The sequence below is a fragment of the Orycteropus afer genome, unplaced genomic scaffold (genome assembly GCF_000298275.1).
Source record: "Orycteropus afer afer isolate SDZICR_OR568_19922 unplaced genomic scaffold, OryAfe1.0 scaffold00013, whole genome shotgun sequence".
Taxonomy (NCBI): domain Eukaryota; kingdom Metazoa; phylum Chordata; class Mammalia; order Tubulidentata; family Orycteropodidae; genus Orycteropus; species Orycteropus afer.
In genome coordinates, this window is record NW_006921600.1 from 12051585 (window position 1) to 12069259 (window position 17675).

The 17675-nt window shown below is 36.2% G+C and overlaps 1 protein-coding gene across 1 annotated transcript in view; it reads right to left on the reverse strand.

The window, feature by feature from the left end:
- DTL (denticleless E3 ubiquitin protein ligase homolog) overlaps positions 1–17675 on the reverse strand; it is an 89269-nt gene that overhangs the window by 33460 nt on the left and 38134 nt on the right. The window contains exons 8-11 of the mRNA XM_007952816.2: positions 12159–12232; positions 9775–9878; positions 9409–9513; positions 6213–6325 (exon numbers count right to left, since the gene is read on the reverse strand). Coding sequence (XP_007951007.1) covers positions 6213–6325; positions 9409–9513; positions 9775–9878; positions 12159–12232 — 396 coding nt within the window. The remainder of the gene's footprint in view (positions 1–6212; positions 6326–9408; positions 9514–9774; positions 9879–12158; positions 12233–17675) is intronic.

A 17675-nucleotide genomic window follows, 5' to 3' on the forward strand; every position in this document is an offset into this window, starting at 1 on the left:
TTCCATTTCCTTTTTGACAACTTCCAATTTTCCTAGATTCATACTTCGTACATTCATGTTCCGATGATTAATGGATGTCTGCGGCTGTTTCTCTTCAATTTGAGTGGTACCACATCAGCAAATGAAGGTCTCGAAAGCAATAATAATAATGACCATAAAACTCAGAATTTGTTGAGCACTTACCAAGAAGCAGCTACTTTACCTGAAGTTAAAATTACTATGTTGTTGTTATTAGGGGTTGTCAAGTTGGCTCAGACTCATAGTGATCCTATGTACAACAGAATGAAACAATGGCTGGTCATGCACCATCCTCACAATCCTTGGTACATCTGAGCCCATTGTTGCAGCCACTGTGTCAATCCATTTTGTTGAGGGTCTTCCCTTTGTTCACCAACTCTCCACTTTACCAAGCATGATATCCTTCTCTAGGGAATGGTTCCTTCCAACATGACCAAAGTAGGTGAGAGAAAGTCTGGCCATTCTCACCTCCAAGAAGCACTCCAGTTGCACTTCTTCCAGGACAGATTTGGTCATTTTCCTGACAGTCCATGGTATTTCAGTATTCTCCACCAACACCACAACTCAAAAACATCAACTCTTCTTTGTTCTTCCTTATTCATTGTCAAGCTTTCACATGCATATAGGGCAACTGAAAATACCATGGCTCGGGTTAGGCATACCTTAGTCTTCAAAGTGACATCTTTTTTCTTCAGCACTTTATAAAGAGGTCTTTTGCAGCAGATTTGCCCAATGCAATATGACATCTTATTTGTTGACTGCTCCTTCCACTGGTGTTGATGTGGATCCAAGTAAAAAGCTATCTTTCACAACTTTAATCTTTTCTCCATTTATCGTGATGCTCCTTATTGGTCCAGTTGTGAGGATTTTTGTTTTATGTTGAGGTATAATCCACACTGTAGACTATAGTCTTTAATCTTCATCAGTAAGTGCTTCAAGTCATCTTCGCTTTTAGCAAGCAAGACTGTGTCATCTGCAAATCACAGGTTGTTACTGAGTCTTCCTCCAAGTCTTGATGCCATGTTCTTCATATAGTCCGTATTATTTTTATGATTCAGTAATTCTACTCGTAGGTATATATACACCCAGAAGAATTGAAAACATATGTTCAAACAAAAACTTACACATGAATGTTCATAACAGCATTATTCATAATAGCCAAAACAAACAAACAAACAAACAAACAAACAAACAAACAACCCAAATGCCCATTTCTTTTTTATTGAATGGATAAACAAAATATGGTCTATCCATACAATGGAATGTTATTCAGCCATAAAAAGGAATGGAGTACTGATACCTGAATGAGCCTTGATAACATTATGCTACATAAAAGAAACCAGATGCAAATATCACATATTATGATTCCATTTATATGAAATGCCCAGAATTGGGAAATCCAGAGCAACAGAATGTAGATTAGTGGCTGCCAAGGGTTGTTGTAGGGTGACAACTAACAGGTATGCAATTTCTTTTCAAGATAATGAAAATATTTTGGAGTTCCACAGTGGCAGTGGCTACACAATATTATGACTGTCTAAAAACCAATGAATTTAATTACTGAAAATGGTTAAAATTAAAATGGTGAATTTTGTTATGTGAATCGTATTTCAATTTTTTCAAAAAAGCAGAGAGAAAGGACTGCTATAGACTGAAATAAGAATTGAATGTCCATCAAGTTTTTTTTTTAAATTAATTTGAGTAATGAGTACTTTGACAGTTTAGGTATAGTAAACTATGCTAGGATATAGTACTTAGTGACTACTTCAAAGATTAATTTTATTTAGACTCAGGTGGTCTTAAAATCTTTTTCGCCAAAGTAAAATTTTATTTATTGTCAATTCATTTTTATAAAAATATTGCCATAATTATATGATTTCATTTTTTTAAAGCCACTTTTAAGTAGAAAGAGGAGAATATAAAGTTCAAAAGACATTTATCTCTGCATTTTGGGAACAATCAAACACAAAAGTTGTCCTCTATCTTACATATCATAATTGTTATAGAAATAAAGACTTTAATTCAAGGAATGAGGAATCTCAACATTAACCCCCCCCAGAATTATGAAGGTAGTGCTAGAAATATCTAACCTATAGACCTCATACAACATTTTGTATATTTAACATGCAAAGATGATGAGCACCTTACCTCACAAAATCTCCTTACTCTGCCCAGCTGGAAACCAAACCTAATCTTTACTCCTGCCATGAGATCATTTACACTTTCTAAAGTGTCAGGCTCAATGTTTCGCCAGTCAGCGGTAGAATGACTGTGCCAAATCAGTTTATTTATAACTATTTCAATACTATTCAGTAACTCTATCAGAAATGAACTGAGGGAAGGGGGTTGGGGACTTAGAAGTAGGAAATTGAAAAAAAAAAAAAAATGAAAATCTTTTTATTTTTTTAATCTTGGGCCTGAGTTATTTAGATCAGAGAATTCATTTTTCCATTTTGCTGAGTAGTGGTGATAACTAAAATGCCATTCTCTGCTCTAAGATCTAAAACTCTTTTCTTTCATTCTGTTTTCTTGTGCCCATGGCCTCTTTAGTATAGGAATAATGCCCAGACTTGAGATAATTCAGATGTCCTAGACATAAGGCATAGTTATAAGACAACCTAACAGCCTGGATATTCAACTTGCATGGAATTGCTTTTAAGACAGGCTCTTCCTTTATCTTTTTAAATCATGGAAAAGAGAATCTAGTATTTACAGGGGGTGTATGAGAGGTGTGGACCACAACAGAATGACATTATCAGAGGGGGTGACATAAAAATGATTGTCTATAAACTTTTTACATAGTGTTTCAGCAGAAATTTATTATTTTTTAATAAAAATATTCCTGTAGTTAGTTATAACAAGAAAAATATTTTTTATAAGCCTAGCTTACATGTATTAATTCACCTGCACGGCCAAAACTCTATGTGCTATTTTACTTTTAGAACCTTCTGTTGAGCTTCATTAGAGTTGTCATTATTATCCAATTATAAAGACGCTTCAAAAATCACATGGTTTTTACCTGCATGTGCTTTGCTGTAGCTTTTATTGCTGCTGGTATCACAGTCTCTGATTTTGTAAAATTTTCTGGTGTTTTAGCTACAATATTGTGGTAATTAGTATTTCTGAACCCATATCAATAACTAGCTCTCGTTGCATAGTGCCTAAGACATTTGACTGATAATCAGAAGGTTGGTGGTTCAAACCCACTAGCCACTCCATGCAAAGAAGACAGAGCAATCTTTTTCCGTAAAGATTTACCGCTTTGGAAACCCAAAGGGGGTCACTATGAGTCGGAATCGACTCGATGACAGCAAGTTTGGGTTTTTTGGTACATCAGTAACTTTTGTGAGAATGAAATAGTAATTAAAGGAAAATGAGTGAAATAAAAAAAGGCTTTCACTCAATTACTAATAATGTAACTAATGTTGTAATTCAATGTAAAAAGATTTTATAAAATGTTACTCATATAATTTAAGAACTATCACATTTAAGAAATTTACAACTATATTTATCACATATTATTCTATGACTAAAATTGATAATAAATGTAACTAAAGATTCTGTATGGTGCGGAATGGGAGAATGTTCATGAGGAGGGGCTGACACCATGAATTACCACACTGGGTGACACCAACTCTAGTGACGCCACTGTGAGCCACTTCACTAGGCAAATTCAATTTTAGGAGCAGCAAGCTTGCCAGGATCTCAAGTATCAGAGCCTGGTCACTGAGTTATGTGTGGACAGGCAGAAGAACATCATGTCTGAACTACGTCATTCAGCACTAACGTGATCCAGCAGAGGAGTTCAGAAAGGGCCACACATATATGTGGTTGCCACTGATTAGATGTCTGAAAATGGATTACGAGCAGGAGCCAAGTACCTTTAGTGTGTGTCTTTAAATAGCATTCCCTCAATCCTCATTCTCTGAAACAAACAAACAAAAAATGCCTTTGTGATAGAGAAGGAAAATAGAGGAGCTTTAAGAATTAGCAAGAAAACTGTATATATATGATATAATGACATATGTAATTATACATATGCATACTTCAGAAACTAATTTGAAACAATATAAAAAGAATGATGGGTGTTTTTTCCATAATACTTCATTTTGTTTGTTTGGTATATTTGAAATTTCAGTTATTCTTTTATAACAAACTTAAAAGATATAGATTTTAGTAGGAATAAAATCTTGTACCTAAATTGAGAGTTAAAGTAGAAAAAAGACAAGGAGGCAAGGAGAAAGAAAACAGAAAGATAGCAAAATAAGATAGTATTAGACCAAATTTAAAACTCAAGATTTAAAATATAAGACAGAAGCACTAGTGCTAGTGACACATACTATTAAAAGGTAAAGGTCAAGTCAGAAGAATTTTAGTGAGAAGACACTAGATAAAATTTCATGACAATATGGGAGCCTCAAGTATCTATACTTTATAAACAAATATTCATTTAAAAATATAACAAATAAAGAAATGTACTTGTAGAGAAAGAGGCAGGTTGAACATAGCAACATCATAGAACAGTATCTCCACCTAGTGTCCATAAGTTTTTATGGTAGTGTTGCATTTTTGCAACTCTAGGGAGCTCTGGTAGCATAGTGGCTAAGACACTTGCCTGCTAACCAGACGGCTGGCAGTTCAAACCCACCAGCCACTCCTCGGAAGGAAGGTTGGGCAATCCTACTTCCGTAGTGATACTGCCTCGGAAACCCAAGGAGGGGTCGCTATGAGTTGGGGCTGACTCGACGGCACATAACAACAACAACAACAACAGGTACATAAAGAAACCATGTTTTAGTATTTCTCTGAATATTGGATGAAATTAAACTGAAGGATTAATTATGGTTCATGCCAGGCAGGTTCCACTCTTGTCCTAGGACAACAGTGAAGATATGACTTCCTAGGACTAAAAATGGCATGCCTTTCTTGTGAGAAGAGAATGACTCAATAATATTGAAACTATGGTCCTATGAAGTTTTAGACATTATGACTCTAAAATGCAAAACATAGGGACCTTGATCATTTAATTCACCACTGTCAAGGGCATATATGAAGTCACAGGGAAATCTAGAAGATAGTTAACTTTTAGTCCTAGGTAATCAATGCCTTAATGTTGTCTTTTCTCTGAACTACACCACTTAATTCAATGTAAAGTGCCTAGCTCATAGTACACACTCAACACAGCTGAGTTTTATTGTCATTATTATTACTAGCTCAAAAGCCATTTGTCAGTGGTCAGCAAGTGCTATTTGTTGTGTAAACATTTCTGTTCTTTTCACTGGCCTTCAAATGGACAGCTTTCACCTTCTTAGCACACAGTAGTTAGACTGTTATTTAAAAAGTAAAAAAATCAATCTACATTACAGAGATAAATGGGAAATCTGTAAAAATTAATAAAATTATTATTTTATATATATATGTATGTGTGTGTGTATGTGTGTGTGTGTGTATATATATATATATATATATATAAACAAAGCAGCCAAACACTTATAAGTAGCCTGAAGAGTAGCCACTTATGAGAAAGTAAAGAATATAATCATTATATGAATATTTTTGAGTAACTGTTTTGTGTGTAAGGCTTTATGTTTTGTGTAAGGCTCAAAACATTGTATTTTAAATAAGAGTTTGAAAACAGAGCAGAAAGGGCAGTTCAACATGTTTTTCTAAGCACCAGGACAAAGTAGTTGAGGCCCTTTACACTTCTCTGAGTTCTCAAATTCCTGATGTGTGACACTGTTGGAGGATATGGATGTCAGTTTCTGAAAAACTTTGGACCGAGACTGTCACATAGTCTGTAAAAATCAGAGTGAAGTTTTGGCTATATTAAGGGCCAAGAAACAACCTTTGATAAACATCTGATGTAGAAAAAGTTAAGAGTATGAAAATTTACATACTCTCAAGGAGCTCTAGTGGCGCAGTGGCTAAAGCACTTGGCTGCTAACCAAAAGGTCTGCAATTCGAACCCATCAGCTACTCCATGGGAGAAAGATGAGGCAGTCTGCTTCTGTTAAGATTTACAGCTTTGGAAACCCTATGGGGGCAGTTTTACTCTGTCCTTTAGGATCGCTATTAGTTGGAATCAAGTCGATGGCAATGGGTTTGGTTTGGGTTTTAAATAACATTAAATTTACCTCATCTTGGACAAAAGAAATATTTGCAAGAATACTTTAGTCTCACATTTGGCAACTTACCTTCCAGATGTAGGCAGCTTCATCACTTGAGCCACTGACCAAGAACTGGTCATCTGGACTAAGACTGGATTTAACATAAAAGGTAGAGTTCTGGTGTCCACTGAAGATAGCCACTGCCAGAGAAAATAACCAAATTACTTGGCTCTTGTTATTTCTTGTGTTCAAACAAATGCAGGCAACATATTTGTCCTAACTAGTTTTATTAGTGTATTGACTATCAAAGTAGATGGTCTAGCTATAGTCACCAAATAAAAGGGATCTGTATATTGGCAGATAATAAAAGTAACTGTAGAAAGGGGTTATGCGTCAGACCCAGTCTCATGACCTCAGCCCAAAGGGTTGGTATGGCACTGGCTATAGAGAAGAATGCTATGAGAACATTATGAAAGGACAAGAAAGCAGCCAATGTCTAAATCAGGTTGGGCTCTTTCCATTGTTTAATACAATGGTCTTAATTCCCTAGACTTCAGGACTCTTAATAGTGGCTAAGGCACTTGACTGCTAACCAGAAGGCTGGCGGTTCAAACCCACCAGCCACTCCTCGGAAGGAAGATGGGGCAATCTACTTCCGTAGTGATACTGCTTCGGAAACCCAAGGAGGGGTCGCTATGAGTCGGGTCCGACTCGACGGCACACAACAACAACAACAACAAAGATAAATTTCATATCTTAAGTCTTTCCTTACTAGACCTTATAGTGCTTTGAATAGAGTAGATCCTCAAATATTTAGTATGTGAATGAACAGGTAAAAATCAGTAGAAAGAATTACTTGAATTCTGGCTAAGACTTATCTGGAATATGGGAACCTTTTTAATCAAGGACTTTAAATAGGCTAATAATGGCAGAAGTAGCTAATGGGGTAAACTACATGTTTATAAATTATGATATTCCAAGTAGGTTAGTTAGGTTTAGCCTTTAGATTTAGACTTCTCACTAGCCATGACATAAGGGCAAGTAACCCAGTCTCACTATGTGCTTGACAGGTTCTTTTATACCAAAGAGGCCAAAAATTGAGGCATCTGACATTGGAGCACTACTAGGAAATGCAAGAGAAACTCTGAATTATTGGAAGAGAATTTATGTATACATTTAGGCAGGAAAAAACAAAACAAAAAAAACAAACAAAACCACATCCACCCTCTTAACAGAGGCAGAGAAGTATTAGTGAAGGATTTAACCTTCCATAGTGCTCAGATATTCCTCTCTTTCACCAGAATAAATTAGAAAACAACTGTATTTACAGCTTTTATAGAAAAAGCCTATATGTCAAATATGTCCCCACATCAGACACTTTTACTGTGAAAGCGAAGCAGGATGTGGATCAATTCGTTATACATATTATAGACCTACTATGATAGATATGATGGATAAGTACCTATGTAAAGAGGCTCCTTTATTCTGAATATAATTACAAAACTGTAATTGTTCATCTTTTTCAGTTTTAAACAATGAATGGAAAATTATAGATTGAATTTCTCACTAAACCTGTAAGTATTTATTGCCCTCTGCTGGTCTAAGACAGGCTCTTAAAAAAACAATCCAAACTCACTGCTGTCCAGTCAGTTCAGACTCATAGCAACCCCTCCTTGGGTTTCCGAGGCGGTAAATCTTTATGGAAGTAGATTGCCTAGTCTTCATTCTCAGGAGTGGCTGGTGGGTTTTAACCACCAGCCTTCTGGTTAGCAGTCAAATGCCTTAAGCACTATGCCACCAAAACTCCTAAGACAGGCTAGTGTGATATATTTTGTAAATGTTTCAATTCTTGCTAAAAACTTTCCTAAAACCCATATTAACTTTAATTAGCTCAATTTTTATTTGATGATTTGTTTTCTTAAGCTGCTTCATCCTTACAAACATCACTTACAAACAATACTGAATAAAAAGTACTAGAGATCAAATACTGAGCCCAGGATTCTTTCTGAAGTTTTGAAAAAGTACAAAAACTATCAGATATTAAAAATGGAGAACTGGGCTTATGTTTTCACACACATGCACATGTGCACATGCACCTCATTCCACTTCTGAGGAACAGTCTGTCTCTCTGAATCATAAGTTAAATAGTCTTGGGCATATTTGTTTGATGGCTGAGGAACAAACTAAATTCAAGGCCTTTTTAGTGCCACACTATTATAGCAAAATGTTATAGAAACAGCTCTTGCATGTTTATGACATAATCAAAGTTACACTTTTATCTTTTGGGGAAAGATTCTGAAAAGTCTCCTTTATATGACTAACTAAATTAGAAGTTGTCCAAATTCTGATTTCATTTAGGAAGCTAGGAAAAGAAGTTATAAAATATCTTCCTTTTCCAAATACTTTTACTCTTGTTTAGATAATACCAGACTTAACTAATCCAGGACACAGGAAATATCAATTGTGATGTTGCCATAGATATCAAAGTCCTATAATGGCTTGATGCTGTCTTTGAAAACTTCTGTAAGATCTCAGCATAACAACCTACATTTTGCTGTTTTTAATTTCTTGCTTATCAACTCATCTTAGTTTGGTGGAACTAGGTAGTTATGGAGATTGGTTATGATAACTATATCGAAGGAAGAATCAGGTTAATAATATGTAACTAATAATAGTCTTAGAAAATAATGTAACCCACACCATTCTCTTAAAGTATGCCCGAGAAACCTGGGTGTTTAGAACTATTCTATGACTTTTCAAAAATGTCATTTTTATCAGTTTTAAGCATCAGATTCTGTTTTTAATTTTCTTGGGGGAAAAAAAAGTGAGGGTTGGAGAAAACATTTTAAAAAGATAAAATGGCCTCTGTCCAATATCAAGGAGGAAGCTGAGGTAGGCTGGAACTATTTTGTGGTCTGAAAAATTTAGCCCCTCATTTTAACTAAAAGTCTTGAAATAGGACAAAAGCTGAGCAGAACAGCCCTCTGTATTCCACAGTGTATTAAAACCAAAACTGATAATTTTAAATATAGTCAAAGAGGCATAATTCCAGATAAGACATACTGTAAAAATTAAGTCAACTATATAGAACAGAATTCTGTTTAATTATGAAATCATCCTAAGAAAGTGTACTCAAGAAAAGTCACTGAAATAAATCAAAGACCCCAAAGTCTACATATGTCATAGTAAGTTTGGCTTAGGAAAAAAAATCAACATTAACTTATCATTTGCAAACATGCATATTTGTTTCCTATTAAGAGAATGTAAATGACTAATATCTTACCTGGAGAAGTCTTTAATCCAGTCATATTGAACATGTAGATATTATCATCTGTGCAGTTAGCAAATAAAGTAGAGCCAGTGGAATCCAAAATCAGACTTGAATATCCTAACACAGGAGACTTCAGTTAGCATGGCCTGAAGACAGTGAGTAGACCCAGGCTAAATCATGGAGGCAAAAAGCAATCTTTCCAGAGGAATCATTAGAAAATTTTCCCTGAAAATATTCTTCTGAGTTTTTGTCTTTAGAACTTAAAAAAAGATAAAATAACATATTAAGAGTTTCTCAAGTCTATTTTACTGAAAACTAACATGGTATTTATTTTAAAAATTTTAACAAAAACTTACACCTACTCCTACAAAGGCTTACCTAGTTTACGAGTACTGCTACCTGGGTAGAGGAAAGACTTGGAGGCTATGGGTTCTTGTCGATAAGCAGTATAATTCTTACGCAAATCCCATACTTTAATTACCCTAAAAGCCAAGATAAAGAAATAGTTATTTTGTAGATCCTCCCCCAACCCCAACCAGTTTCTAATACACTGAACGTAAAATGACTTTTCAGTCTTTTAGCACTTCAACTAGTTACAGTGAGGACATCTCATTGGCAAACAGATCAAACTATATCATACTGTTGTCTACAGTGGCAGGCTTATAATCCCAGCAGAATGGAAACAGATGTGATTTGACCCAGTGATGGGTTACCTTGAACTCACTCTAAGAAAGCGGAAAAGGAAGATGAAGGCTGGGTGCTGATAGTCACTGTTTCACTGTTTATAGGAAAAAAAAAAAAATCCTAAACCTTTAATACACTGCATGAACATCATAAGTAACAAGCTCTATCCCTACAGGATATCTCCATACACAATTCTTTATACCTAAAATTTTTCTGTGAAATAAAGTAATTTTTCCCCTTCATCTACTGGGTAATTACTTCAATCCTGTTTTTCTACTTGTAGGCAACTTGAAAACACAAGCTTTGTGTAAAAGGCTGGAATCTTTAAAAAAAACAGACCAAGCTTTCACAGCCATTCACAAGCATTCCTGATAACCTTTAGGTTATCCTTCCTTCATGCCTAAGATTTGGTCCACAGAACGGGTTTAATGTCCAGAGGATAAAATGGAAATTCTTAGTAAGCTATCAACTTTTTAAATTAAATTTTTTGAAGGGAGGAATGTTTTGGAAGCTATACTAGTCAAATTAGGGGCGGCAAAGAAGAATACTTAAAAAGCAAGACTCCCCATACTCAAACAAGTTAAATTCTACAAAGCAATCAATCAAAAAGCACCACAGACTTATTTGGAAGCCAGATTTTCAGACCAATCATGGATGGAAGGTATGTGAAAGTCCCTAGACACCACTATCAATCTAGTTAGATTTTTCCCAGAAATGCCAGTTACATGCCCAGAACCACATTCCTTCTTTTAGGGTATTCCTGAATCTAAAAAGATAAAAACTGGAATAATAGAAATTTTGCCCTTCAAAATAATAATTTACTAAATTACACTATATAAGGCAAGGAAGCTACCCATCCAGCTTCTTTGTAATAGCAGCAACGGCTCCTACAAATTATACAACATGCTAAGCATGACACACATTAGCTGATTTAATGCTTTGAACAAGAGTCCTAGCTAGATATTTTCCAGTGTGATCTGTAGTTCCTCTTCTCAGCTGGTGTACTCACTATGTTGAAAATTAAAAGCATACACATTCAATTATAATGGGACTAGGTGACTTTCTCCAACATCCATCTGTCAGCATGTAGTACTACGGTGCCTTTCATGTTGCCGTGATGCTGGAAGCTGTGCCACTGGTATTTCAAATACTAGCAGGGTCACCCATTATGACAGGTTTCGGCAGGGCCTCCAACTAAGATGGACTAGGGAGGAGGACCTGCTGATCTACTTCCAAAAAACTGGCCATGGAAAACCTAATGAATAGCAGTGGACATTGTCTGATACAGTGCCAAAAGGTGACTTCCTCAGGTTGAAAGACACTCAAAATATGGCTGGGAAGGGCTGCTTCCCAAGTAGCGTTGAAAACAAAAATCCTCACAACTGGACCAATAAGTAACATCATGATAAAGGGAGAAAGAGTCAAACTGTCAAGGATTTCCTTCTACTTGGATTCACAATGAACACCCATAGAAGCAGCAGTCAAGAAATCAAACGACATATTGCCAATGGACAGATCTGCTGCAAAAGACCTCTTTCAAGTGCTGAAGCATAAATATGTCACTTTGAGAACTAAGGTATGCTTGATCCAAGCGAAGGTCTTTTCAATCACTTCATATGCATGAGAAAGGTGGAAAACAAATAAGGAAGACAGAAGAATGGATGCTTTGAATTATGGTGTTGGCAAAGAATATTACATATGCCATTGACTGCTAGAAGAACAAACAATCTGTCTTGGAAGAAGTACAGCCAGAATGCCCCTTAGGAGGGAAGATGGTGAGACAACATCTCATGCACTCTGGACATGTTATCAAAAAGGACTAGTCCCTGGAGAATGATATCAGGCTTGGTAAAGTAGAGGGTCATGAAAAAGAGGAAGACCCTCAACAAGATGGAGTGACACAGTTGCTGCAACAACAGGCACTAGCATAGAAAACTGGGCAATGTTTCATTCTGTTGTACAAAGGGTTGCTATGTGTTGGAACCAACTTGCCAGCATCTAACAACAACAAAATGTGACTTTCCCACCATAGGTCCTGAAAGGGCCCTCATCAAAAGAACGAAGAAATAGATTCTTACCCATCCACAGCTCCTGCCGAGACTAATGTATTCTCATCTTGAAAGAGGACTACAGTAACACTTTGCTGGAAATCCTAACAGCACAAGGGAGAAAAAGAGAAGGAAATTCTATCTTAGAATCATAGTCTTCATCAAGAGATCCAGGTGCTAAAATGACGGATTATTTCTCCATAAGCACTGAATTACATATACTAAATGTTCCTCTTTAACAATTCTACTAAACCAAACCAAATGTACTGCTGTAAAATCAGATCCCACTCATAGCGATCACTCCTTGGATTTCCAAGGTGGTATCACTATAGAAGTAGATTGCCCAATCTTCCTTTTGAGGAGTGGCTGGTGGGTTTTAACTGCCAGCCTTCTGGTTAGCAGTCAAAATGCCTTCGTTTCTACGCCAACAGAGCTCCCCTAACAATCCTACTCTGATATACATGCAAGAAGTAATTTTAGGGGGAAAAAAAAAAAAAAACAGCTTAAACATCATTACTTTATAGCATAGTGTTAACACATTCATTTGGACTCAAGAAACAAACCAATAATTAAAAAGATTTTACTTGTCTCACTCTGCTGGATCCATTTAGAATCAGCCCTACTAATAAGCTTGTATCCTTAGGAAACTCACTTAATGTTCCTGTGGCTTTTTCATTTATAAAATGTCACTTCCTATCTAGATTATCATACAGGAGTGCCTAAAGAATAACAGATGGGATATGATTACACACTCTGAAAAACTTAAAGGAGCTAAATGGAGTTCTATTCACTAATAGTCGTTAAGTTCTCTTGGGTCAAAGACTGATTAAATGGATGAAATGCTTAACTTCAGCTGGTCTCCACAGACCATATGTCAGCCCCTTGAGTTTCTTCTATCCATGCCTATGTCTGTTCAAGGTATGCAGCTTTATTCCTAATATTTTAGAAACTATTTCCAACCACAATTCATTGTTGTTTGATTCAAGGAATTTTTAAATTTCTTCTATTATCCAGTGGTTTTTAAGGAGGGTATTATTCAGTTTCCATGTTTGCTCTTGTTCTGTTTGTCGTCATAGTGTTGATTATCTAATTTTATAGCATTGTGATGTGAGAACATGCTTTATAGTATCTCAATGTTTTAAAATTTATTTAAATTTAATTTATTTAAATTTGCTTTGTGGTCTAACATATGGTCTATCCTGGGGAATGTTCCATGTGTGCTAGAAAAGAATGCATATTTTGCTGTTGTTGGGTGGAGTGCTCTGTAGATGTCTATAAGGTCAAGTTGGTTGATCGTATTGTTTAGTTCTTCTGCATCTTTGCTGAGTTTCGTTCCAGTTGTTCTACCTTATTGAAAGTGGTGTATTAACACCTCCTACTGTGGTGTTATCTATTTGTCTTTTCAATTTTGTTAAAACTCTGGTTTTTGTACTTTGGGGCTCTTTCATTGGGTGTGTAGATATTTATTATGGTTATGCCCTCCTGTTCCATTGATCTTTTAATCATTACACAATGTTGTTCCTTGTCTCTTATGGTTGTTTTTGTCTTAAAGTAAATTTTATCAGAAATTAATATTGCCACTTCTATCATTTTTGGTGGCCACTTGCTTGGTATATATCTTTTTCTAACCTTTGATTTTTAGTCTATTTTTGTCTTTGTGTCTAAGGTGAGTCTCTTGTATGCAGCATATTGATGGGTCATATTTTCTTATTGTTGGCAACACTCCATCTCTTCAGTGGTGGACTTAATCCATTGACATTCAGTGTAATTATAGACAAGCATAAATTTATTGCTGTTATTTTGTTATGTGTTTTTTTAATGGTGCTACTGATTTCTTTGTTCCATATAATTTTCTGTGTTGAGATCATATTGTTTATGAATCATCTTATCATCTCTTTCATTGCTATTTTTGTTGTTATGTGCTGTGGAGTCAGACCCAACTCAGAGTGACCCCTTCTTGGGTTTCCAAGGCAGTAGATTGCACAACCTTTCTTTCAAGGAGTGGCTAGGGGGTTTGAACCGCCAGCCTTCTGGTTAGCAGTCAAGTGCCTTAGGCACTGTGTTACCAAAGCTCCTTGCTATTATTTTAGTATTTGCTAACTATTTGTGGTTGTCCTCTTTTATATTTGGATGTGAAGGTTTATTATTTTTCTTTGAGGTTATCCTGTGATGTATTATTTTCTTCCCAAGTTAAAAGTCTATTCTATCTCACAATTGTCTTGACTTCCTCACCATTTAGAATTTCTGTAACTACACTATTTATTCCATATTTTTGGTTTGTAGTTCTCCATAGTTACCAATTGATGTCTCTGGCTCCCTCTCTTCAGTTTTGTAAGCTTATTTTCCACCACTCGTCTGTCAGTTTGTCGTACTTTTGTGGTTTGTGTATTGCTGTGAGGTTGGAGGCTATGACACCAGTATTTCAAATACCAGCAGGGTCACTCATAGTGAACAGGTTTCAGGAAGCTTCTAGACTAAGACAGACTTACAAGAAGGAAGAGGCTATCCATTTCTCAAAGAATTGGCCAGTGAAAACCTTATTAATAGCACTGAAACACTATCTGATATATTACTGAAAAGCTTTATGAATGGCCCTGAAACATTGTCTGATATAGTGGCAAAAGATGAAACCCTCAGAAGGCACTCAAAATACGACTGGGAGGAGCTGCCAGACATCATTAATAATCGGAACATAGAATGTACCAAGTATGAATCTAGGAGAATTGGAAGTTGTCAAAAATGAAATGGTCGATGTTCATCCATTTCAGGAGGCGGCATATGAGCAAGAACCAATGGTACTGAAGGAAGTTGAAGATGCATTAAAGGAACTGGCAAAAAACAAGGCTCCAGGAATTGAAGGAATACCCACTGAGATGTTTCAACAAATGGATGCCATGCTGGAGGCACTCACTCATCTATGCCAAGAAATTTAGAAAATAGCTACCTGGCCAACTGACTGGAAGAGATCCATCTTTGTATCCATTCTGAAGAAAGCTGATCCCACAGAATGTGGAAATTATTGAACAATATCATTAATAGCATATGCAAGTAAAATCTTACTGAAGATAATTCAAAAATGGTTGTAGCAGTATACTGACAAAGAGCTTCCAGAAATGCAAGCTGGTTCAGAAGAGGTCATAGAATGAGGGATATCACTGCTGATGTCAGATGGATCTTGGCTGAAAGCAAGGAATACCAGAAAGATGTTTACTTGTGTTTTAGTGACTATGAAAAAGATTTGATTGTGTGGATCATAACAAATTATGGATAACATTAAAAAGGATGGGAATTCTAGAACATTTAATTGTGCTCATGAGGAACCTACATATAGACCAGAAGGCTGTCATTCAAACAGAGCAAGGGGAAATTACATGATTTAAAATCAGAAAGGGAATGTGTCAGGGTTGTAGCCTTTCACCATACTTATTCAATCTGTATGCTGAGCAAATAATCCAAGGAGTCAAACTGTATGAAAAAGAATGTGCCATCAGGATTAGAGGAAGACTCATTAACAACCTGTGACATGCAGACAACACAACTTTGCTTGCTGGAAGTGAGGATGACTTGAAGCACTTACTAATGAAAATTAAAGATTATAGTCTGCAGTATGGATTACATCTCAACATAAAACAAAAATCCTCACAACTGGACCAATAATCAGCATCATGATAACTGGAGAAAAGACTGAAGTTGTCAAAGATTTCATATTACTCAGTTCCACAATCAACACCAATGGAAGCAGAAGTCAAGGTATCAGACGACATATTGTACTGGGCAAATCTGCTGCAAAAGGCGTCTTCAAAGTACTGAAGAGCAAAGATGTCTCTTTGAAGACTAAGGTGCACCTAACCCAAGACACAGTATTTTTAATTGCCTCATATGCATATGACAGCTGGATAATGAATAAGGAAGACCTAAGAAAAGTTGATGCTTATGAGTAGTAGTGTTGGCAAGGAATACTGCAAGTACCATGGACTGCCAAAAGAACTAATCAATCTGTTCTGGAAGAAGTACAGCCAGAATGCTCCTTGGAAGCAAGAATGGTAAGAGTTTATCAGAATGGACCATTTCCTGGGGAAGGACATCATGCTTGGTAAAATGGGATGTCAGTGAAAAAGGTGAAGGCCCTCAATGAGATGGATCGACACAGTGGCTGCAACAATGGGCTCAGGTATAGGAAGGATTATGAGGCAGGCACAGGACCAAGCAGTGTTTTGTTCTGTTGTACATAGGGTCACTGTGAGTTGGAGCCAACTCAATGGCACCTAACAACAACAATAAAGCTTGTTTTACTTTGGACACTTCTATAACTGGGTTGGTGTCATCATGTGTGTTAATCATCAGTCTGTTTGCCATTGTTGGTTCTCTATCAAGACTCCTTTTAACATCTTGTTAGGTTGGTCTGGTTTTAACAAATTCCCTTAATTTTTGCTTATCTAAAAATCTCTTAATTTCACCCTTATATTTGAGAGACAAGACAATTTTGCTTGGTATATAATTCTTGGTTGGAGATTTTTTTCTTTTAGGATTTTATATATATCATCCCATTGCCTTCTCACCTGTGTGGTTTCTGCCCCCAAATCAGAGCTTAGCCTTATTGGTTGCCCTTTATAAGTAACTTCGTTTTTCCCATGCTGCTTTTAGGATTCTTTGTCTTTGGTTTTGGTGAGGTTGATTATGATATATCTTTTGGTGTCTATTCTGTTTGGGGTTCGTTGAACTTCTTAAATGGATATATTCTCATCTTTCATACTAGAGAAATTCTCTTCCAAGAAATTTTTCACAATTTTCTCTGTGGTTTTACCTGTCTCTTCCAGTTCTGGAATTTCAATTACACCTAGGTTATTCCTCTAGATGGTATCCCACAAGTATCTTAGGCTGTCCATATTTTGTTTTGATATTTTGATTGATCTCTTAACACAGTATTGAGGTATCTGTTTTCAATCTTATTAATTCTGCCTTCCATTGATTCCATTCTACTCCTTTGCCTCTTTAATGTGTTATCTATTTATGAAATCTTAATATTATTCTTCTCAACTTCTATTTGTTGCTTATGTATCATTTCTAAGTTTTTGTTTATTTTGTCAATTGTTCTTGTATTGCTTTCCTAAATTGTTCTAGAGTTTTGTCTGTGTTTTCCTTGATTTTGTCAGTGTTCTCCTTAATCTGTGTCTCAGTTGAAGGTACCCCAATATAATTCTTTTGAATTTCTTATCAAGGAGTTCTGATGCTGCTTCTTCCTCAGGGATGTTTTCTGGGTTTGTATCCTGGTCCCTTGTCTCTATTTGCTTCTTTGTGTGGACTGTGATGGTCTGTTGTCTCTGAGACATTGTGGTGTTGTTTTATTTATGTTTCATGTGTGAAAGAGGATGAGAATGTGTGCACACATCTCTGTTAGCTCTTCATAAGGTGCAGTTGAGGGTGAATTGAACTGGTATTGGCTGCCATCTATTGTTGGTCAGTTGGTGAAAAAGCAAGTGGTGGCCCTCACTCAATGGCTGGGGCTACAGGAGGTGCTGGTATGGCTGGGTTGTGTTGGAATGGCTG